The sequence below is a fragment of the Ipomoea nil genome, unplaced genomic scaffold, assembly GCF_001879475.1.
Source record: "Ipomoea nil cultivar Tokyo-kokei standard unplaced genomic scaffold, Asagao_1.1 scaffold2926, whole genome shotgun sequence".
NCBI classification, from domain to species: domain Eukaryota; kingdom Viridiplantae; phylum Streptophyta; class Magnoliopsida; order Solanales; family Convolvulaceae; genus Ipomoea; species Ipomoea nil.
The window spans coordinates 4612470-4637892 of record NW_017619354.1 but is presented as its reverse complement, the minus strand read 5'-3'; the positions used below and the strand labels follow the sequence as shown (position 1 = coordinate 4637892).

The following is a 25423-nucleotide window of genomic DNA, read 5'->3' as shown; positions in this document are numbered from 1 at the left end:
ATTTATCAAGTTGGATCGATACGGTATTGACACATTTCCTTTTCTATTTTATTTTTTAAAACAAATGTTTTATTTTTTTAAAACAAATGTTTTATTTATTAAAAATTAAAAAGATTATTTATTATAAATAAATTATGGCAATGATGGAATGAAACAAAACAAAGGTTATTGTTGTTCTAGGTAACTGGATTTCTTTCCAAGTAGTTGGGCTGAACAATGCTAACTTGTGAAATTGCAATACAATTGAACATGTCCTTGTTGCCTGAATCTAGCATGAATATTGTTAACCTGTGTCACACCATTATAAGTATACCCTTTATAGTCCACAATTGCATCTAACAAATTAGCATTCATAAAATAAACCAAAACTGAAGCAAATAAAAACTCATAACATCATATTGACAATAAAGAATAAACTTATTGCTTTTATACAAAACCAAATTTTCCAGAATCAACAAAGTCTCATGAACTAAAAACATAATTTTCTTGATCACTCTACTAAACCAGCCAAATTCTTCTAAAAATGATTACAAGTACAGAAGCTAGCCAGCCATTCTCAACAGAAATCTTTTTGCTTTTTCCAAACTAAACTGCCCAAGTCTAAAAATGATTACAAGTTCAGAAGCTAGTCATCATTAGTAGATATCTTTTGCTTCTTCCATTTATATGCAGCTTTCAAAATTTTAAGATTTGTGGTCTGTCTTTTCAGGAAATAGGTAATCTATGTATTCCTGGACCATCCTCAGTTTCTATTTGTCGCCTCATTTTGAGTTTTTTAGGTAGTTTGGCACGGACCAATCCAACATCCCCAACATCACCGAAGCTGCTTTCCATGTTTAGCCATTCTTATAAAAGCATCGCCCTCTCCTCTTTTCTCCTCTTTTAATCCAACATCCCCAACATCACCCAAGCTGCTTTCCATGTTTAGCCATTCTTCTAAAAGCATCGCCCTCCCCTCTTTTCTCCTCTTTTAATTCAGGTGCCGAAGTTCTAAAGTAAACTAGTGCCCTTCCAAAGACCCATGGTACATGAAAGAAGAAAAAAAATGTTGGTTAATGATTTAGCTTAGGTGTGGAAAAAAATGCTAGTGTAAAACAAGAGCAAGTTCAGATATTCTAAACTCTAGCCCGTTGTAAACATTCTTTTTTGTTCAGGGCTGACTTCAACAGCTGAAGCTTCAAACTTTGCATAACTTATCCATACTTTCAAGTGTTTTGTGCGGCTCAAAAGCCGCTCATACAATGCTCTAGTCCTTTCATATTCACCTTTTGATATCTCGAAGTCAATATATGCCTATCACAGATTGAAGAATAGAACAAAATATAAATATACATATTTAATCACTCACAATCAGTCACAGGCTACATATAGTAGTCCCAAAACGAAGAAAGAACTTTGCACAGTAAGCACATCCCAGTTCCAAATGTTTTAATGTCCTTGGACCTAAAATCACCCATTAATCATTACATAATATGCATTGAAATAAGTAAAAACTCAAGAGGATATTGAAATGCACATGTTCATAATCACTTTCCCTTGTGTGTTTATATGGAATCTAAACCAGAAACTGATTTGATTTTCACCTAGAAAAGAAATCACCCCAAAAGACACATGCAAGTAAAATGAGATTAAGCATAGAACTGCTAGGCCCTTACTAGCAACCCCAAGAAATCATGTGAGAATATAGAAAAATTAGCTGAAATACCTTCCATAGTAATTCTGGCATGTCCAATGCAGGTTGGTCAATTGCAAGCTCAAAAATAGCACGGGCTCGTTCTGTTTCATCCAAAGACTTCTCCAACTCGGCAAATTTAGTCCATGCATAGCAGTTTTCTGGAGACCATTCTAGGTATTTCTCATAAAGTGTTTTCGGCAACGATCTATGTTACCCAGGTGCAATTCTATTTCAATGTACTTCTTGAATATCTGTAGGTTGCAAGAATACTAGTCAACAGATCATTATCATTAAATGAAGAAAAGAAAGAGAAACACAGGCAATCCAAGAGATGAGTTCGGATCAATCTGGCAGCTTTCAGCCTTAACTTACGTATTTCAAACTGGGCAGCTAATAACCAAATCTTGGCAAATGAAAATTTCTGGTGAGATAAAATTCAGACATTCCCGGGCAATAGTAAAATACAAAATTTAAAATTCAGACCCTCCCGGGCAATAGTAAAATACAAAATTCAGACAAAATTTATTGTATATCCTAACGACATGTTTCTTTCTTGAAAGCTTATATATTTGATGAGTGATTCTGAAGCTTTACTGTACTCTGGAAACAACTTTAGAAAAACAATACACACTACATCATGTGCAGACTACATTAATAGAGGCATATCTCGAGCGTGCATAATTAATCGTAAGCATACAAAAACTTAACCAATCAGTAAAATTTCAATAATAGCATTAGAAGAGATAATATTAGTATGAGACCACTATTCTTACCACAAATAAATATATTAGCAATTGCTCTCTCATAGACCTCTCTAATCATCTCCTTAATTCCCACACTTTCCTTCAGCCGTATGTAATCAACAAACTAGGCATCATAATTATGTGTATTGTTCAGTGAAATCCTAAGGTGAATGCATGGAGATTAGATATGCCAAGTTTGAAATGAAAAATAGGGAGGTTGCCCGGGTAGGAGTTGTTATGAGAGGGCAAGGGATAAGTTGGCTGGTGATAAGGAGGCAGAACAGTTATTTGTTCTGCCAACTTATAAACTCTTCTGCCTCCTCTCACCAGCCAACTTAGCCACCAACTTAGCCACTGGCTTCTCGTAACAACTCCTAGCCCTAGCAACCTCCCTATTTTTCATCTGCATATCTAATCCATGCACTCACGACACTGAACAAACTTGATATAAGAGAGCCAACCCTGTTGGTCAGGCTGCCAGGCCATCCATCTCTGGAATACCTGCCTAGCACCCGCAGGCCGCAACATTCCCCAACATCTCTTCCATGTGAATGTACTTATACCAAAGCTGATTAACCCTAGGCAAGAGGGTAACAGCTCTGTCCCACACATTCCGAGCATGGTTTATGAACTTATTCTTCATCTCCACCTCTGCATAATTAAGCCAAATTGTTGGCTCACGATAGAAGATCTCCAGCGCCCGCTCCCAAACAGAGCGGGCGCGGTTGAAATCCTTCTGGGAGTCCTCCCACCTACCATACTTCACCCAGACACCCTTGTTCCACCGCACACGGCGGATTTGGTCCTCAAACTCCTTGCGCTTCTGGAGGCGGTAGTCAGCAAGTTCTCTGGAATCAGTAATTTTCTGCTTAGGCGGCCGGATTTCTGCCTCCTGTCTCTCCCTTCCCTTGACTCGCGGAGAATTTGCTCCGCGGTGATTTGAATCGGAGCAGGGGTCTTATTCTTCACCCGGGTAGGCCTTGGCAGCTTGACCTCCGTTTCTTGGCGGGTGAGGTACCCTAAATTTGGATCTGAATATCTGATTCCTTGTCTTTCACCATAGCTGCTGACTATAAGGGGTGTTTGGTTGGATGGAAAACATATAAGGGGTGTTTGGTTGGATGGAAAATGATGTTTTATGTTGTTTGATTGGATGAGAAATATTTTTTATTGAATAATTTTTTTCTTAAGAAAGAAGAAAATTAATTCCTAACCCATCATATGTATTTTGTTTTTCATGAAAAACTAATATTATAATTTTACCTTCACCATTCTTTATTAATTACTCTTATTATTATTATTATATTATTGTTGTGTAGGATTATATTTGACATTATACTTATTATTTCTTATAATTCCAAACTCAACCAAACAATGAAATTTATATCCCCAACAATTTCTTTTTCGCCAACCAAACAATTGAATCTATTTTCTTGAAATTTATTTTCAATGGAATTTCAATATCATTTCCCTTCAAATATTTTCTAGCGAACCAAACGAGCTGTAATAGAGGTAGAGTTCGAGAATAGTTTTCCGAAAAACTGATTTATCTGAGGGGTTTTTAAAGACTATGAACTAGGGTTCGGTTGGGACTAATTATTTTATAATTATCTACAAATTTAATAAAAGTCAATAATGTTAGGTCCTTAACTACAAAAAAAAAAAAAAAAATGTAGGTGTAATTGTTTCTTAAAATGTAGAGAACTATACAAAAAAAAAAAAAAAAAAAAATCACAAAGACTGTACCTAATTTGTGGGTATTTATAAGCAAGCTAAGGAACATCTAAAATGTAGAGGTGCAAAGTGACTTTGCTAGACACAAATTTTGAATTGAAAAATTTTAATTAAATGTAGTCAGTACAAGAAATAATGTATTTGGCTGTCCAAAAGTATTAGAATTTGCATATACTAAACTATTACACTAAATATAATGTAATATTAGTAAATGCATGCTATATGTAATGTTTAAGGTTTCCAAGATAATATATTTCTTTAGTGAATGCAGGTCATGCATGTTGCTGGAAAATCCAACTGTACCGACAGGAATTGTTCCGAAGTGAATTTTATGATCATGAACGACGGCAAATTATGTTGTGCATCCGTATGCACCATGCATGGTGAATACGGATGCAAAAACGACATCGTTTTGTATCAAAACGCGCGTCCTACTTAAAAAAAAAAAAAAAAAAAAAAATCAATTTCGATTCCCAGCAACAACATTATGATATTCATTTCTTAGTTCATTCATTTTGAATTTTTAGTTATGAAATTATGGATGTATAGTTATGCAATTCTGGATGTATAGTTATGAAGTTATGGATGTGTAGTTGTGCAATTCTGATTTATAGTTATGAAGTTATGGATGTGTAGTTATGCAATTCTGATTTATAGTTATGAAGTTATGGATGTGTAGTTATGCAATTCTGATTTATAGTTATGAAGTTATGGATGTGTAGTTATGCAATTCTGGATTTATAGTTATAAAATTATGGATGTGTAGTTATGCAATTCTGGATTTATAGTTATGAAATTGTGGATCTGATGAAATTATGGATGTGTAGATGTGTAGTTATGCAATTCTGAATTATTTTTTTTAAGTTAGACGTCAAAACGACGTCGCTTTTGCATCCGGATGCACCAAGCATGGTGCATACGGATGCACGGCATAACGATTGATGAACGACAACATTGGCCTCCCTTTTATACACTCAGCCTCAACGGTAACTCAACAAATCCGGTGGTTTGGACCAATAGACGCCATCGAAACTTCCGATCAGGGCCAAAAATCAGGGCCCTTCTACGGCCCAATGATGAGGCGCAGAACAGACCTGATGATTGCCCGAGTTTTTCATCACCAAAGATCAGATTATTAATATTATTAATATTATTATTATTAGAAAAAATCATGTTATTAGTTTTAAAGATTGCGCTTTTTGTAGGGTCTCATTTATTTACCAGAACCGGACCACAAAAATTTAATAATCCACCCTACATACAAACACAGAAGACACCTCTCATCACAGTTTACACATTTAGATTTCAGCAGATCTTTAGTAGGACGAGTCATGGTGCAAGCTTGCCAGAGAAAAGTTTTTACCTTCTGGGGTATTTTGCTTAACCAAATTCTGCTCTAGTCTTGGGTCTCATTCTCATTTAGTTCACCACATATTGCTCTATAACAGCTTTTTCACATAGAATTGGCCATCAGTTCCAGGACCCCATATAATCTTGTCATGCATCTGTTGTCTAGGGAGCGGAATCTTCAAAATCAGTTCAGCATCTCTCTGGTTGAAGATCAATCTGATGGACTCTTTGCCCCACTTCCACTTGTGATCTAATGAGTCAATAAGATCCGCCATCGTTGCATTAGCCATTAACGGAAATGATGAAGATTCCTAAAGCCAAGACCAATACATGCTTTGAGGAAGTCTTATTTTATATATTAATAAATAACTAAATAGTTATTTAGAAACTAATAAATAGTTATTTAGAAATTACTAAATAGTTATTTACCTTATTATTCTTAGTCTTCGAATTAATTTAGGTAGTTTAATTATTTAGAAGATTTCAATAGATTACTTAGCTTATTTAGTCATTCTATGAGTTGTATTTTACCCTAGAAAAAGAGAGTATTATTCAGAATAATAACAAGCAGAAATTTAATCCCAAAAAGGGTCTAAGGGAGTTTTGGGTCTCAAGCAAATCCAGTGTCTTCTTCTTTTCCTTTTCCAACTATTATTCTTTCTTCCTTTTTCCCTATGTTTTCTTGCCCATGACGGGAGCACATAACAGAATCCCACTGGAAGCCCAAGATAACGACTTGATCTTTCACTGCTTTGGACTCCGAGAATCCCACTCATTCTCATTATTTCACTCTCTTCCACATTCCTGCTGAATATAATGGCTGATTTGTTGAAATTTATGCTCTGTCCAGAAGCCTTTTCATACTCCTAGAGTAAATGTTTCAGACTGGAAGCATAGCTGAGATTAGCCTTGAAAAAATGTAACTATTATCTGCAAAGAAAAGGTGGCTAACAGTGGGGGCATTCCTAGCAACAGAGATACCATAAATTTTTCCTCTCAATTCCTTTAACATAGCACTAAAACCTTCAGCTACAATGATGAAAAGGAAGGGGATATAGGATCACCTTGTCTAATCCCTCTATTGTATCTAACAAATTAACATTCATAAAATAAACAAAAACTGAAACAAATAAAAGTCATAACATCACATTGACAATAAAACATAAATTTCTTGCTTTTATACAAAACCAAATTTTCAAGAAATACTAAAAACAGAATTTTCATGATCTCCTTTACCAAACCAGCCAAATTCTAAAAATGATTACAAGTTCAGAAGCTAGGTATTCTCAACAGATATCTTTTGCTTTTTCCAAACTAAACTGCCCCAAGTCTAAAAATGATTATAAGTTCAGAAGCTAGTCATCATCAGTAGATATCTTTTGCTTCTTCCATTTATATGCAGCTTCCAAAATTTTAAGATTTGTGGTCTGTGTCTCTTCAGGGAATAGGTAATCTATGTATTCCTCATACCCTGCTGGACCATCCTCAGTTTCTATTTGCCGCCTCTTTTTGAGTTTTTTAGGTAGTTTGGCACGGACCAATCCAACATCGCCGACATCACCAAAGCTGCTTTCCATGTTTAACCATTCTTCTAAAAGCATCGCCCTCTCCTCTTTTAATTCAGGTGCTGAAGTTCTAAAGTAAACTAGTGCCCTTTCAAAGACCCCTGGTACATCAACGAAAAAAAAGTTGGTTAATGATTTAGGTAAAAAAAGTTGGTTAATGATTTAGGTTAGGTGTGAAAAAAAAGCTAGTGTAAAACAAGAGCAAGTTCAGATTTCTGACCTCTAGCCCGTTGTAAACATTCTTTTTTCTGTTCAGGACTGACTTCTTGCTGGTCTGAGTTTGAGGAATCCCCTTCAAACTTTGCATAACTAATCCATACTTTCAAGTGTTTTGTGCGGCTCAAAAGCCGCTCATACAATGCTCTAGTCCTTTCATATTCACCTTCTGATATCTCGAAGTCAATATATGCCTATCATAGATTGAAGAATAGAACAAAATATAAATATACATATTTAATCACAATTAGTCACAGGCTACATATAGTCCCAAACGAAGAAAGAACTTTGCAATTACAGTATGCACATCCCCAGTTCCAAATGTTTTAATGTCCTTGGACCTAAAATCACCCATTAATCATTACATAATATGCATTAAAATAAGTAAAAACTCAAGAGGATATTGAAATGCACTTGTTCATAATCACTTTTCCCTTGTGTGTTTATATATGGGGAATCTAAACCAGAAACCGATTTGATTTTCACCTAGAAAAGAAATCACCCCAAAAGGCACATGCAAGTAAAATGAGATTACGCATAGAACTGCTAGGCCCTTACTAGCAACCCCAAGAAATCATGTGAGAATATAGAAAAATTAGCTGAAATACCTTCCATAGTAATTCTGGCATGTCCAATGCAGGTTGGTCAATTGCAAGCTCAAAAATAGCCCGGGCTCGCTCTGTTTCATCCAAAGACTTCTCCAACTCGGCAAATTTAGTCCATGCATAGCAGTTTTCTGGAGACCATTCTAGGTATTTCTCATAAAGTTTTCGGCAACGATCTATGTTACCTAGGTGCAATTCTATTTCAATGTACTTTTTGAATATCTGTAGGTTGCAAGAACACTAGTCAATAGATCATTATCATTAAATGAAGAAAAGAAAGAAAAGAAAGAGAAACACAGGCAATCCAAGAGATGAGTTCAGGGTACTATTAATGGATAGAATGAAAGACACCTTGTCTTTAGGAGCCATTCCAATTGCCCGTCCAAGGATCAATCTGGCAGCTTTCAGCCTTAACTGACGTATTTCAAACTGGGCAGCTAATAACCAAATCTTGGCAAACGAAAATTTCTGATGAGGGATCAAATTCAGACATACCCTGGCAATAGTAAAATACAAAATTTATTGTATATTCTAAAAAGCTTATATATTTGATGAGTGATTCTGAGGCTTTACTATACTCTGTAAACAACTTTAGAAAAACAATACACACTACATTAATAGAGTGAAGGCATCTTACGTGTAGACTTCTCTAGTGCGTTCCATGTCTTGTGCATCAAGTTCCTCATATAAAGCATAATTAATCCTAAGCATACAAAATTTAGCCAATCAGTAACAGCTAATAAAATTTCAATAATAACATTAAAAGAGACAATATTAATATGAGACCACTATGGCTTACCACAAGTAAATATATCTCTGCCAATACCGTTTCTCTTCAGCAGGAGGTATATTAGCAATCGCTCTCTCATAGACCTCTCTAATCCTCTCCTTGATTCCCACACTTTCCTCCAGTCGTATATAATCAAACCACGCATCATAATTATGTGGATTCTTTCTAACCTCATCCTCATATTGAAACCTCCTCTTCCCAACAATAGCATCCTCAATGCCATCCTTATCACCATATTGCTTCTCAAAAGCCACATACTTCTTATATAAATCCTCAGCCCGGCCTTTTGGTATATGATCGAGTGCAAACTTATATATGCACCTAGCCCTCTCTGCCTCTTTGCACATCTCTTCGAACTCTGCAAATGACACAAACAACTGCTCTGCCTCCTCGTCATCAGCCAACTTATCCACTGCCCTCTCATAACAACTCCTAGCCCGGGCAACCTCCCCATTTTTCATCTCAAACTTGGCATATCTAATCCATGCACCCACTTTTGGATGGCACTGAACAAACCTTTCAAATATTTCTCTAGCACGATCAACCTCATTATACCTTAGCTCAAACTTGATATAAGAGAGCCAACCCTGTTGGTCAGGCTGCCAGGCCATCCATCTCTCGAATACCTGCCTAGCACCCGCAACATTCCCCAACATCTCCTCCATGTGAATGTATTTATACCAAAGCTGATCAACCCTAGGCAAGAGAGTAACAGCTCTGTCCCACACATTCCGAGCATGGTTTATGAACTTATTCTTCATCTCCACCTCTGCATAATTAAGCCAAATTGTTGGCTCACGATAGAAAATCTCCAGCGCCCGCTCCCAAACCGAGCGGGCGCGGTTGAAGTCCTTCTGGGACTCCTCCCACCTAGCATACTTGACCCAGACACCTTTGTTCCACCGCACACGGCGGATTTGGTCCTCAAACTCCTTGCGCTTCTGGAGGCGGTAGTCAGCAAGTTCACTGGAATCAGTAATTTTCTGCTTCGGTGGCCGAATTTCTGCCTCCTGTCTCTCCCTCGACTCGCGGAGAATTTGCTCCGCGGTGATTTGAATCGGGGCAGGGGTTTTATTCTTTACCCGGGTAGGCCTTGGCAGCTTGACCTCCGTTTCTTTGCGGGTGAGGTACCCTAAATTTGGATCAGATTCCTTGTCTTTCACCATAGCTGCTGATTATAATAGAGGTGGAGTTCGGGAATTGTTTTCCGAGAACCTGATAGAGGATTATCAAAACTTATTTATCTTAGAGGTTTTTAAAGACTATGAACTAGGGTTTAACAAGAAACTATGAATTTTGAAACAAGACATTGTCAAGGCAAACATTACCTCTCGTCCTCTTTGGTCGCCGGTGCCCTTCAGCCGTGATCAGGCGAGTGGACGAGTGTTGGCTGCGGTCGCGAAGTGGAGAGGGCGGAGGGCGGAGGGCGGAGGGCGTGAGTGTCGTCGGACAGTGGCGAGGGCGGAGGGCTTGGCTGTCGGTTTGGGATTTTGGTATACGACTTACTGACTTAGGGAGTTAGGGTTGTTCTAAAAAAAATATTTATTAATTACGGAGTATTATTTTATTTATAAATTATAAATTATAAATAATATATATAGTTATTAAAAAAAGAGTAAATATCCAAAATGGTCCCTCGACTATAGCTAAATTCACAAACTGGTCCTCGACTTTCAATTTCAACCAATTAAATCCTTAACTTTGCAATTTTGACACAATTTGGTCCTCCATCTATTTGACCGTTTGTTGACCGCGATCTTTGAGGATATATATGTAGTTTCACGTGCAAAGCTCAAGAGAACGCTCTTGGAGGTGACATCGTTGTTTCGGAGGGGGAAGTGCTTCTCCGCTTGCTGCTTGGGGATCACGAGCCCGTTCAGCTTAGAGAACGCTCTTGGAGGTGACAGCGCCGTTTCGAAGGGGGGAAGTGCTTCTCCGCTTGCTGCTTGGGGATCCCGAGCCGGTTCAGCTTGCCTACATTGCTTGGAGTCACGGCTTTCTCGAAGAGCCACTCCAGGTCTCCAGGGACTTCGGCGATCTATCTATCAAAAGCTATAATCTCTCCGTCATGGGGTGCAGCGCCGGCAGTGGATTCAAATGTAACAGTGCAGTCTATAATTGCAACCGGAACCTTAAAAAACCGACGATGGACCATGAAATTACATATATATCCTAAAAAAGCGCAGTCAACAAACGGTCAAATAGACAAATGACCAAATTGTGTTAAAATTGCAAAGTTAAGGACTTAATTGGTTGAAATTAAAAGTCGAGAACCAATTTGTGAATTCAGCTATAGTCGAGGGACCATTTTGGGTATTTACTCTTAAAAAAACGATCAGTTTTCGGTCCGAACCAACCAAATTAATCGGTTTTTCTAAACCAATTACCGATCAGTACTTCGATTTAAGACCGTTCGAATCGGTTCGGTTCGAATCGATTCGGTTAAACCGAATCGAAATGTCCAAGCCTAACTGCTAGGTATAAAGCAAAAACTATTATTTACAATAGTAATTTGAGACTGCAAACAACAACAAGAAATTATTGTTTGTAACCTCAAATTATTGTTGCGAACGGTAGTTCGCTATTCGTAGTAATCTATTGTTTAAAAAAAAAATATTACGAATATAAACATAAAAAAAATAAATATATATATAAGTATTTATATGAATATTATGAAACATATAGTAAAATTTGACAATGATAGATGAAAAAATTTGTTTTGTTCCTGTATTTAGGGAGAATTAGATAAAGTTTAGAAGTTACAAAGAAAAGTTCGTACATAAAGTTTAGAAATTAAGGATAAAAAAATCATTGAAAAAAAAATAAAAATCAAAATAAACAAGCAATAATTAAGTAAAAATAATATTATTTAAAAAAAAAAAATAGGAAGATGGTAAAACTTAGGAGAGAAAAAAAATCGTAGAGTTTAGGTATGAAGAAAAAAAATAATTTTATTGAATTTAGATAGGTTTATAAAGTTTAAATAGGGAGAAAAAATAGAGTTTAAATAGAGAGAGAAAAACAATTACATGGTGTTTGGTTGGAGGGGGAGAATTATGTGGGAAAGGAATTGTAATTCCATGGGAGTTGAATTACTGGGAATAAAGTGGAAATTTAAATTCCAGTGTTTGGTTGATATGAATAGAATTACTGGGAATTTCAATTCCAATATTTGGTATACATGGGAATTGAAAGGGAATAAGTAGTATAAAGTCAAAAATGTCCATTATTGTTGTTAGACATTAATTTTAGGTTAAAAAAGGAAGGGGTAATTTTGACTCATCGCTATCTTTTTTTTCCGGGAATTAAAATCTCATGGGGGACATGGGATTTTAATTCCATGAAAATGGGGGAATTGCAATTCCATGGAATTGCAATTCCCTCCAACCAAACTACGGAATTTAATGGCTTTTGGAATTAGGTGGGAATTAAGTGGGAAGGGAATTTAAAATCCCTCCAACCAAACGCCCTGTTAATTCTCACTAATTCCAAATGCCATAAAATTTCTTCGTTTGGTTGGAAGGAATTGCAATTCCCCAATTTTCATGGAATTAGAATTCCATGTACACCTTCAAAAAAAATTCCATGTATCCCTGGGATTTTGGGAAGAAAAAAACTAGTGATGAGACAAAATTATCCCTCTTTTTTTAACCTAAAATTAATACCACAACAACAATGGACATTTTGGACTTTATACTACTTATTCCCTTTCAATTCCCATGTATACCAAATATTAGAATTGAAATTCCCAGTAATTCTATTCCTGTAAACCAAACACGGTAATTTAAATTTCCACTTTATTCCCAGTAATTCATCTCACATGGAATTGCAATTCCTTTCCCACGTAATTTCCCCCTTCCAACCAAACGCCCTGTCAGAGTTGGTAAAAAAAAAATTGATATATTGGGGTTGATGATTGTATTTCAACTATTTATATTTGAGAATGAAAAGTCAACAAAAGTCCTGAAATTAAAAAGTCTACAAAAGTTCATAACTTTTTGAATAATGACGACTTTTAAAGAATATTTAAAAGTCTTAATTGAATATGAGTATATGACTCTTTAAAAATGTTGATTGAATATCGTCTGACTTTATAGACTCCCTATAAGTTTGAATTGAAATAAGACTTGGGAATTTTCTATTATCTTAGACATGAAGATCGCAAACCCGTTGGCATTACTTAGGTTGATTGTGACTATACTATTAGGGTTGAGGGATTTGGAGGGCTTGTTTAGTCAAAGATCACGTCAGAGCTACATTCGGCCGACCTGAATTCAAATTCAGATTATGAGCCGAGCATTGAGTTTTTAGACTTAGATGATGATGGATATGTTGAGCGATTTGAGCACGCTAGGGGTGCAATGGAGCTCAAGTTCAAGAGAAGCACATAGTCACTATGAGTTTACGTATACATTTTGATTCTTGTTCAGCGAGTTTGTTCCATTTATTTGATGCTTTAGTTTGGATCAATCTCTTCCCTTTTGTATTTCTTACGTGGGAGGTTTAATAAAATGTTTGGATTTTTTTTTTTTTTTTTTAAAAAAAGCTGTATAAAAAATAAATAAAACATACCATGTACAATTTAATCCATCAAACAAAAAACAATATTCAATTCATAACATTCAATTAACATAATATTCGCCTGTAAATAAATTGGAGATATATAATTTATTGAAGTGTATTCTGATGAAAAAATGTTTAGTAAGCAAATCATAATACTTATAAATTATTAGGGTTCATTAAATTTGACTTTATTATTATGGAATATAATTAATTAGTTCGAGCGCGAGTTTAAATAACTCGAGCATGGAAAGAATGCAAGTATATTAGGAGACATATAATTGAAGAAATCTTCTTCTTTAATTTCTTCTCCTACTATCAATGGTGTAATAAGGCCAGAGACGTAAAATACAAGTTGATACTCAAATAACCAAATTAACTTTTCAATAGGAGCTAACGAAATCCATATATAAGGAACTAAAAGCACAAATTAAAAAAAAAATAATAAAAATGAAGGGACAAAAATTACATTTTAAAATTTTAAGGCAGGGTTTGAGTTTACATAATTTATAGACCAAAACTGTTACAAGTTTTTTCTTCTTTTATATTTGATAATTTTGACAACAATTTACTTATTTTTGTATTTTAATAATGAATATCAATTCGTTATCTCCTAGTATAATTTATAAATTAAACATGCTTATTTCATATATCTAAAATTTTTGAACTAAGCTCCAAAAATTCTACATATATAAAATGATTGTAGAACTTAAAAATATAACTATTTCTGTAATTGTTCCTATATAACCAATGCTATATATTTGATTGAGCAAAATGCGCTCTCAATATCACATTTAATTTAAGTTCATATTGTAACCATTAATGCGTTTTCTCTCTGATCTTCCTATATTCATCGATCATATTCCTAGTCAGACAATCATTATTGTATGGATCATAGTCTACACAATTGGACCATAAATAAAAAGTATAATTTTAATATACTAAGGGTACATTATTTTGTATAATGTACCTTTAGTACAAAAATAATGTACTTTTAATATAGGCTAAAATGTCATCCCACACCATGAACCAATCCATATTATTCATACCGCACCATGAGCTTTTATAAGTGATATTTCAAGACATAAACTAATTTATTTTTTCCATATAGCACTTTTTGTAAGTTTCATACAGGTTTCCTGTAATCTCATGCTAACATGGAATTTGTTATTCTTTAAAAAAAAATCTATTTTTTCGCGGCGGAAGCCATCTCAGAATTTTCGCCGCCTCCAAACATATGTTTCTCCATTATCATCTCCAACATTTGATGCCCTGAAATCTACACACGGATCTCTCGACCGCTTCACCACCGCCATGTTGTCCTTCATCTTTTTAATGTTTGTGTTTGTCCCCTGAAACACCATGATATGACTCTCCCTCCCAGAAGCATGCATAATAGTATATTCTATGTTAATGGGAATGGATATGTATGGGTTGGGATCAGAGCCAGAGAGCTCCGGCATCTTTAAGGAGAGGGATGAGAGTGCCGTTGATATGACAAGCCATGACGTCTCGATCCCGCCCAGGAATTTGTCGTCGACGAAGACGGCGAGAACGGGCTGGTGCTGGCTGCCGGGGGTTGATTGTTGAGGATTAATCGAATTCTGCAGGGCCCATGGTATTACAGTCTGTAATTAGCATCTTGTTCTTCCACCATGCATTTCCAAAGCTAGAATAATATATACGGTGTAATATAATATATTTTAATGGGTTAGTTCCACATTTTTCCATCAACTTTTTTCTTCTTTTCCCGTACACAACCGATCTCTAATATCCTCTTTCACTTTGAAAACTATATATCTTTTAACTTTGGCTACCAGATGCTCCAAAACTGCCGTTGAGGTCCCTATAACGGAACCAGGAGGCTCGGATTGAATGGCAAGATAGGTAGGACCATCGCCGGAAAGGAACCAAAATCGTGGGACCTGCTTCCTTGCTCACGTCACCGTCATCGTCAAGGAGACCAGCCATCGTCGATTTGCAGCTCGCTATTGCCGACGGTTCGTCGAGGAAGATCCATCGTTGGTCGCCGGTGAAGAACCTACTGTCCACGCGTCTGCTGCCATCTTCAATTCCTTCTCGCCGGCTAGGGAGTTGCTGACTTGCTACTGGTTTGGCTTTTTATTTTCTGATCGAAGATTGTGTGTTGTGGAAAGCAGAAAGCTATGGTTAAGGAGCAATTCGTGCCTCAAGTATTTGTCGTCGGACGCATCCTTCAACTGGAACGCCTTCTATAATTACGGCTTGAAGCCATTGGAACTGGGGCAGGATCGCAAGGAGCTGGAGGGGAGCTGGAGGGGAGCTGAAGAGGATGGCACCGCTTAATGGTTCGACCGTTCTCATCTTCCGAGCAGTCTAGCTAGTCAACCGATTCTTTGTTTTTTTTTTTAAAAAAAAAATTATTTAATTAAGCTTACGTGGACGCCATTTCATTTAATTAAAGCCAAGTCATTAACAAATCACCACATCAGCAGCTGAAATCGGCGCCATGTCATACTCATTACTGGGTAACCTACAAAAAGTGCTAGGTGGAAAAAATAAATTAGTTTATGGTTCAAAATATCACTTATTAAAATTCATGGTGCGGCATGAATAATCAAGATTGGTTCCTGGTGCGGGATGACACTTTAGCCTTTAATATATTAAAAATGTACCTGATATTCATGTTCCACAAATGATTATATTGGATTCCTGTATTGTAACAGTGATTCTACAAATGATTACAAGTTCAGAAGCTAGCCATTCTTAACATATATTTTGCTTTTCCAAACTAAACTGCCTCCAAGTCTAAAAATGATTATAAGTTTAGAAGAAGCTAGTGGTGGGTGTCTCTTCAGGGAATAGGTAATCTATGTATTTCTCATACCCTGGACCATCATCAGTTTCTATTTGTGGCCTCTTTTTGAGTTTTTTAGGTAGTTTGGCATGGACCAATCCAACATCCCCAACATCACCGAAGCTGTTTTCCATGTTTAGCCATTCTCAGTAAACTAGTGCCCTTTCAAAGACCCCTGGTACATGAAAGAAAGAAAAAAAATGTTGGTTAATGATTTAGCTTAGGTGTGAAAAAGATGCTAGTGTAAAACAAGAGCAAGTTCAGATATTCTGACCTCTAGCCTGTTGTAAACATTCTTTTTCGGTTTAGGGCTGACTTCAACAGAGGAAGTTTCAAACTTTGCATAACTTATCCATACAATGCTTTACTCCTTTCATATTCACCTTTTGATATCTCGAAATTAATATATGCCTATCACAGATTGAAGAATAGAACAAAATATAAATATACATATTTAATCACAATCAATCACAAGCTACATATAGTAGTCCCAAAACGTAGAAAGAACTTTGCAATTACAGTAAGCACATCCCCGGTTCCAAATGTTTTAATGTCCTTGGACCTAAAGTCACCCATTAATCATTACATAATATGCATTGAAATAAGTAAAAACTCAAGAGGATATTGAAATTCACATATTCATAATCACTTTCCCTTGTGTGTTTAAAAGGAATCTAAACCAGAAACTGATTTGATTTTCACCTAGAAAAGAAATCACCCCAAAAGACACATGCAAGTAAAATGAGATTAAGCATAGAACTGCTAGGCCCTTACTAGCAACCCCAAGAAATCATGTGAGAATATAGAAAAATTCGCTGAAATACCTTCCACAGTAATTCTGGCATGTCCAATGCAGATTGGTCAATTGCAAGCTAAAAAATAGCACATGCTCGCTCTGTTTCATCCAAAGACTTCTCCAACTCGGCAAATTTAGTCCATGCATAGCAATTTTCTGAAGACCATTCTAGGTATTTCTCATAAAGTTTTCGGCAACGATCTATGTTACCTAGGTGCAATTATATTTCAATGTACTTCTTGAATATCTGTAGGTTGCAAGAACACTAGTCAATATATCATTATCATTAAATGAAGAAAAGAAAGAAACACAGGCAATTCAAGAGATGCGTTCAGGGTACTATTAATGGGATAGAATGATAGATACCTTGTCTTTAAGGGCAAATTATGCTGTGCATCCGTATGCACCCTGCATGGTGCATACGGATGCAAAAACGACGTCATTTTAATAAAACGCGCGTCTCCCCTAAAAAAAAATCAGGTTCGATTCCCAGCAACAACATATGAACTAAAATTTCATAATCGATGAACTATAATTCCATAATCTAATCTATGAACTAAAATTTCCAGAATGAATGAACTAAAATTCCATAATCTATAAACTAAAATTTCAGAATCGATGAACTATAATTCCATAATCGATGAACTATAATTCCATAATCTATGAACTAAAATTCCAGAATGAATGAACAATATAATGTTGTTGCTGGGAATCGAACCTGAATTTTTTTTAAAGGAAAACCGCGCGTTTTTTAATAAAACGACGTCGTTTTGGCATCCGTATGCACCACACCATGCATGGTGCATACGGATGCACAGCATAACGATTGGGTATATTGAGGCAAGGGCAGATGGGCCAAATTAATATATGTATACTAGTCCAAGTATTCCTAAGTGAGGCCCAATTTAGTGGTATGAATCCTACTCGCAAACTATTCTGTTGGCCCGGGTCCACTTTGGATTAATATTCAATTCATAACATTCAATTAACATATTAATTATATGCCGATATTAAATAAAATTGAGAGATAATTTGTTAGTTATAGATATTATATGTGTCTAATATATTAACTAACACACAACAATTATAAATTTATTTTTCTATTAAATACTCTTATTTTATTTGTATGTAAATTGTGCAAACTTATACAAATAACAAACATTTTATCATAGTTTATATTTAATTTTGGTGTATTTTATATGTTATGGAATATAGAATAGAGATGAAACGTTTTTATATATTGTTTCGTATTATTTATTTGTTTTAATCTTATCAATTTAAGAAATATTTTAAATAGAAAAATACCTTCCTTTTATAATATATATAAGAATTGTTCTAGCGGGTTATAAATAGGTTTGTTGGTTAATGATTTTGCTTAGGTGTGATAAAAATGTTAGTGCAAAATAAGAGTAAGTTAATATTCTGACATCTAGCATGTTGTAAAGGACTGACTTTTTGCTGGTCTGAGAAATCTTTCAAAAGCTGAAAACTTCAAACTTTGCATAACTTATCCATACTGTTTTGTACGGCTCAAAAGCGGCGCCCTCATACAATGCTCTAGTCCTTTCATATTCCTTGAAAGGTTTGTATGATTCTAACAAGTGAACCAGTTGAGATTGGGATTGTTTAGAACGGGAGAATGGTGGCAGATTAAGTGACTTCTGTTTAAAATGCTTTTGGTACACAAATCTATTTAGAAACTCGCAATAACCAAACAATGGAAAATGTGAATATGTTTCTATAACCACTGTTAAGGAAGGATTATTTAGGCAATATTACCTCAGAAATAGGTGGTGCCTTCATAAATTGGCTTGTTGAGTAAAAATTTGGAAATATAGTTGAAAAATTCAGTAGCAAAAAGATATCACGAAGTCAATATATGTTTATCACAGATTGAAGAATAGAACAAAATATAAATATACATATTTACTCATAATCAGTCACAAGCTAATAGTCTCAAAACGAAGAAATAAATGATTTATGAATATTTTGTCTTATAGAAAAGAGAATACAAAACGCTATAAAATACATACTTAAAAGACTACGGATAGAAAAAAAGTTATCATATACCTACCTACCTAAATCTCTAAGACTGCTTAATTTATAGATATTCCAAATATTAAATATATTTCATAACAATCATAACGAGTGATCGAAAATATTATATTCTCTTCTATTTTGACGGGTTAGAAATGAACTATGATATCAACAATTTAAAGCCGCCGACTATCATTGCGAATAACACTGCATAAGCTAAAAACATTATGCTAGATGAGAGCAATCTAATCGCCTATACATTTTGTTTATTAAGTCCTGATTTTCTAGTGACATTCGTGGTATTTGACCACATTTAGGAGGTCCAAGACTACATTAAGGTCATTGATAATCAATTTGTCAGTTCAAACAAAGCTTTGACAAGCACCTTAATCATGAAATTTACCTCCATTTGATTTTAATTTCATCACCAAAGATATGCACAATCACATATGTAGTTAAGGAATATTGCAGCTCAACTTGACAAGTTGGAGATAACACTTTCGGATTCATGTGTAGTGCACTTTGCACTAAATACTCTCTCTCAAAAGTATAATCCTTTTAAAATTTCATATACACACACAAAGAGGAATGGTGTGATCTATTCATGACCTGATAATCATGTGTGTAAGAGGAAGGGAGTCTGCTTACAAAGCAAGGGGAAAGTGTCGTGCTCGCAACAGCAAGGCCTAAAGCCATCTGGACCACTACGGTTTAAGGGAAAGAAAAAATGACCACTCAAGCTGACATTAAAGAAGCACACAAATGCTGCTTCTATAAAAAGAAGTCTAAAAAATATATAATCTCATCCTTTGTTAGTTTGGAATTCAATATGTCATATGTTAATACTAGGGGCGGAGCCAGGATTTGTTGGTGCGGGGGCCAATATTAATTTGAGAGAGGATAACGATGAACTGAGAATAATTAACTCCATAATTTGATGGTAAAACTTCTCTACTAACTTGCAAACGTCATCAATTCTGAATGATATACGCATCTCTTTTGGATCTAACGATGAACTGAGAATAATTAACTCCATTGTTTTATCATCATATCAAACCTATTGCATGCTCAACTCTTGTACCTGAGAATTAATCACCGCATTAAAAATATCAAATTTGTAATGATGCCCAATTGTTAATTCATCTTGTTGATGCCTAGACCTCCTCTTCTTGCAATATATTAAGTATCAAAATTCGGCACAATTATGTTGACAGTTTTACAAAAAAACTTCACACTTGCAACTAATTCATCACATCCACTATCTCTTAAATTTTGAATAAGAGACTTAGTAGATGACACAAGATGCATTGCAATCAATAGTAAAACTGTTCATTATTATGAATATATAGTTCAAAAATTATGAACATATAATTGTGAACATAATTATGAATATATAATTTTGTAATTATGAATATATAGATTCTATAATTGTAAATATGAAGTTCAAAAATTATGAAATATAGCTTTATAATTATGAACATATAATTCAGTAATTATGAACATAGAGTTCTGTAACTGTGAATATAGAGTTCAATAATGATGAATATAAAGTTCAAAAATTATGAATATATAACTTTATAATTATGAATATATAAATCAGTAATTATGAACATAGAAGCGTGTCTACCTTGCAAGATGGACACGGTTCTACGGCATACTGATTGATACTTCGGTGAAGGGAGCTAAAATAATAATAATATACTATTAATAATTTTTTGAGGAAGGGGGGCCAAGGGCCCAAGACGCCTAGTTAATTCTAAATCCTCCTCAGCTTCATCAGTATTAGTATTATTAATTTTTTTTTAGGGGGGGCCAAGGCCCCCTGCACTACCAATGTGCCTCCGCCCCTGTTTAACAATTCACATTACAAATTCTTTGCAGAATATGTAAAACATAAAATAATCAATGACAAATGAGTGAAACATCTTACGTGAAAATTAAGAAGATAGGTTTGACGGTTGAGGCTGTAGGGACATGCAATTTGATCTTAGAAAATGGTTTTGTTTTGGTGTTAGAAAGTACATTTTATGTACCAAGTTTTTCATGAAATTTGGTTTCAATTTATAGACTTGTATCATTAGGATTCCAATTTACTTTTTCTAACAAGTATTTTCAATTATTTCATAATTTAACTTGCAATTGTGTTGAAAATAGTATATTGAATTGTTTGATGGTCTTATCTGTCTTCATTTACAAAACAATGAAATTTATAATTTCTTACATGTTCAAACTGACACCAAACAATCTAATATTAACGAAAGCTCTTCAACGCATGTTGTGCAGTGGCACCAGAGATTGGGCACTTGAACGAATTAAAAGATTAATTAAAGACGGAATACTTTATTTTGTACTTTAAACTTTACTGATTTCTTAACTTGTGTTGACTGCATTAAAGACGAGTAGACTAACAAGTCAAAAAAAAAGAGGTGCCCACAGAAGTTTAACATTGTTAGAGATAATTTATGAGATAATTTATGTCATAAGCGAGTCAGCCTATACACATAACACATGCATGCATGTCATGCACTGTACTATTATTAATTTATCTATCTCAGCTCTTATTTTCTCACCTTAACTATATAACAATTTGTCTGTCGTAATTGCTCATATATATATATATATATATATAACCAATGCTATATATTTGATTGATCGAGCAAAACGCGCTCTGATCTCAATATCACATTTAATTTAAGTCCATATTGTAAACATTAATGCGTTTTCTCTCTAATCTTCCTATATAGTACGTCGATCATATCCCCTAGCCAGATGCCCCCCTTGGAATTGTAGTATAACTAGGGAAATTAAAGGGTTTAATTCCTGGCTTGTTTGTTTGGGTGTAACATTTTATTTAATTTGGAGTTGCATACAGGCTTCCCTAGCTATTACTCCAAATGGTCAAAGAATTCAATAATTGAAAATTGAACCGAAAATACAACCTTATTAATTAGCTTTCAGATCGGACCGTGATTCTTTTTCCTTATTTCATCACTGAACAATAACCATTCAAAAGAGATCGACATGATTATAATTTATATAATCATAAGATCAGATAGATTATACTAAGATGTCAAGGAATTGTTTACTTGGGTGGTCGGAGTCGGGAGAGGGTGCAAAGTCGAGAAGCTCCCTAGAATCGGCGGCCCAGGGCTTGACCACTACAACAGCATCGTAAATCCTTCGAGCGCCGCCGGAGCTGGCGGCGGAGATCTTGAGGTAGTACTTGAACCCGGAAACCACCTGCGTCTCCGCCTTGACCACCTCCGAGAAGCTAAGCAAGCCGCCGCCGCCTTGTTTCTCCTGCAGGACCTTATTGTACTCGCGCACGCAATATCTTCCCAATTCTTGAACCTCCTCGTTGTTCTTCACGTCCTTCACCTCTGTCCTCCCGCCCACCTTCCGTCCGGCGGCGTTCGCCTGTGCCGAAGACGAGGCTGATGATACTAGCAGAAAGAGGGTAAGAAGCGGAAGCTTAATAAGTAGTGTTGCCTTTTCCATTTTAATTTGCAGGTTTTGATAGTGGAATTGAATTATTGGCAGATAATAAACATTGGCTGGAAGGGGATGGGAAGAGAAGGGTTTATGTAGGAGAATGGTGTGAGGACACGTAAGAAGACGAGGGTGATTGTGGCAGCATCTACGCACTGCCGCGTTTTCAATACACCTCATCACCTTTCAAATCAAATTGTCTAAATGAAAATAAGATTATGATATTGTTTGGCTGCATAGCTTTTAGCTTAGCTTCTTTTCTTAAATTAAATTAAACACCTTTTTTATGATTAAATTCAAGTGTTTAATTTAGTCCAACCATTAATATAGATGCTTGGTAAATACGAAGTAGTTTTTTAGATTAATTTTTTACCTTTTTAATTTTTTTAAAAAATTAAACTTATTTTGAAAATAACTTTATTAGATCAATTTTCACTTTAAATTTTGAGGAATTTTTTTTTTTTTTGGAAAAATAACACTTTTTATCCCTGAGTTATATACTTATAGCACTTTTTCCCCCTCAGTTATTTAGGTAAGCATATTAGCCCCCTCAATTATTCTAAAAGTGGTGCTTTTTCCCCCTGATATATTAAATTGACATTTAACCCTTAAAGTAAACATTTTATTTATTTTACTACTCCAACAAATTATTGCGTATACGTAGGGATGACCACGGTTCGATTTGAATTGAACCGGATACTAAAGCAATCGAATTAATAATTTCCGGTTATAATTCAGATCTAGAACTCAATATTTAAATGTCAATTTATTAAAATTATGTATCAAAAAAATTGAATCTTGAACCGTGAACCGGCGATTCTGGATCCGATTCGCAATTTTGAACCGTTTTTATTTTAAAATTTTATTTTTTATTTTAAAATAGTCTAAATTCAACAATAAATGTATTTTATTTTTTCAGTTCGGAACATGAACCGTCCGTTCCGGTTCACAATTTTAATAAACTCTAAATATCGAATTTCGATTTTAAATTGTAATTGGAATATTTCGGTTTGGTTGCTATAGTGTTTGTTTGGTTTGAACCAAATTATGGTCATAATTTGTTGGAGAAAAAAAATAAATTAAATATTTAATTTAAGGGTAAATATGTCCATTTAACATTTCAAGGGGGAAAACATCCACTTCAATAATTTAGGGAGAAAAAATGCTATAGGTATATAACTCAGGGGGAAAAAGTGCCATTTTTCCTTTTTTTTTTTTTTAATAACTGCAATCTAACATATTCGTTGTACTTGTTACTATACATCCTTAATTGGTATGTAATCTTTCCGTTTGGAATTAACCACATTATTGTCATTAAAATGATCAAATCACAATATACTTGGCAAATATTAATTTCCTTTTTAAAGAAAATAATATTATGTGTATTACCATTTTTTACTTCTAATTGAAGCATGTGCTCCATCTCAACTAAAAGCCTAAGCTGATAGTTGGATTGCACATTAATGGTTATATGCGAGGAACACGTGGACCGATAAACCGTAGTCGTTTACGAGTGGTGACCTTTGGTCTGGCTCTGATACAAAATTGAAGCATGTGTTCCATCTCAACTAAAAGCCTAAGCTGACAGTTGGATTGCACATTAATGGCTATATGCTCACACTTCTAACTTTTTCTCTCTCACATAAATTTTGATGTAGACATTTGTATTGAGAATTATATCTACATCATAGAAAAATTTAGGGAGTAAGATTTAGAATTCATATAGTATAACTCATTTTTTAAATATCTCAACTTATATTTTCAAGGGAAAATGACACTTTTTCCCCCTGAATTATATACTTATAGCACTTTTCCCCCTCAATTATTTAGGTAAGCACATTAGCCCCTTCAATTATTCTAAAAGTGGTGGTTTTCCCCCCTAATATATTAAATTGACATTTATACCCTTAAAATAAACATTTTATTTATTTTACTTCTCCAACAAATTATTGCGTATACGTAGGGATGACCACGATTCGGTTCGAACTGAATCGGACACTATAGCAATCGAATTAAAAGTTTCAGGTTATGATTCAGATCTAGAACCCAATATTTGGATTTCAATTTATTAAAATTATGAATCAAAGAAATTGGATCCTGAACCGTGAACCAGCGGTTCCGGACCCGATTCGCGATTTTGAACCGTTTTTATTTTAAAATTTTATTTTTATTTTAAAAATAATCTAAATTCAACAATAAATGTATTTTATTTTTTCAGTTCGGAACATGAACCATCCGTTCCGGGATTTTAATAAACTCTAAATATCGAGTTTTGATTCTAAATTGTAATTGGAATATTTCGGTTTGGTTGCTATAGTGTTTATTTGGTTTGAACCAAATTATGGTCATAATTTGTTGGAGAAGAAAAATGAATAAAATATTTATTTTAAGGGTAAATATGTCCATTTAACATTTTAGGGGAAAAACAGCCACTTAAATAATTGAGGGGGGAAAAGTGCTATAAGTATATAACTCAGGAGGAAAAAGTGCCATTTATCTCTTCCCTTATTTTTGAACTTTTTTTTTTTGTTTAATAATTAACTCACATTTCATTATTTTATTTTATATTTTAATGTGTTTGTTTATGAAAACAGTGAACAATAGTTTTCTATTAGATGTTCTTTAATTTTTAAGAAATAATTATTAAAAGATAATTTGTACTTATATGTAACTATTGTTAATTAATATATTATTGTTATAAAATAAATGAGTTAATTCTCAAAATGATATTTCGATTATGACATTTTTCTAAAATTAGTTATATGACTTTTCATTGCACCCAATTTGATTCTTCGACTATTGAATTTAAGTCACATTATCATTCATTAGCATTGGTATAAAGTTGGCATTAAAATGGAGGGAACGAGAAATTCAACTTCTATATGTTCATAATTTTATCAACTATATGTTCATAATTGTAAGTTCATAATGTCAGAGCTCTGTGTTCATAATTCCATAACTGTACATTCATAATTCCGTAACTGTACATTCATAATTCAATAACTGTAAATTCATAATTTTCGAAGC

The 25423-nt window shown here is 34.6% G+C and overlaps 2 protein-coding genes and 1 pseudogene across 2 annotated transcripts; all 3 read right to left on the bottom strand.

Moving 5' to 3' along the window:
• Positions 1 to 966: 966 nt before the first annotated feature.
• LOC109161712 lies at positions 967 to 3513 on the bottom strand (annotated as a pseudogene).
• A 3192-nt stretch (positions 3514 to 6705) lies between these two features.
• On the bottom strand, positions 6706 to 10188 carry LOC109161929 (crooked neck-like protein 1). Its single transcript, XM_019310500.1, has 7 exons — positions 10007 to 10188; positions 8688 to 9893; positions 8526 to 8591; positions 8240 to 8384; positions 7892 to 8110; positions 7288 to 7477; positions 6706 to 7168 (listed from the first exon to the last, which is right to left on the bottom strand). The coding sequence occupies exons 2-7, from the start codon at positions 9842 to 9844 to the stop codon at positions 6858 to 6860; spliced, it is 2088 nt and encodes a 695-aa protein (XP_019166045.1). The 5' UTR covers positions 9845 to 9893; positions 10007 to 10188; the 3' UTR covers positions 6706 to 6857.
• An 11570-nt stretch (positions 10189 to 21758) lies between these two features.
• On the bottom strand, positions 21759 to 22461 carry LOC109161767 (cysteine proteinase inhibitor B-like). Its single transcript, XM_019310271.1, has one exon. The coding sequence runs from the start codon at positions 22403 to 22405 to the stop codon at positions 21965 to 21967; it is 441 nt and encodes a 146-aa protein (XP_019165816.1). The 5' UTR covers positions 22406 to 22461; the 3' UTR covers positions 21759 to 21964.
• Positions 22462 to 25423: the final 2962 nt, after the last annotated feature.

Coding starts and splice junctions, on each gene's coding strand:
- LOC109161929 (XM_019310500.1), bottom strand. CDS start 9,844: ATGGTGAAAGACAAGGAATCTGATCCAAATTTAGGGTACCTCACCCGC. Junction 8,592..8,687: donor CAGAGATATATTTACTTGTG/GTAAGCCATAGT, acceptor TTGTATGCTTAG/GATTAATTATGCTTTATATG. Junction 8,385..8,525: donor CGCACTAGAGAAGTCTACAC/GTAAGATGCCTT, acceptor TACTATTGCCAG/GGTATGTCTGAATTTGATCC.
- LOC109161767 (XM_019310271.1), bottom strand. CDS start 22,405: ATGGAAAAGGCAACACTACTTATTAAGCTTCCGCTTCTTACCCTCTTT.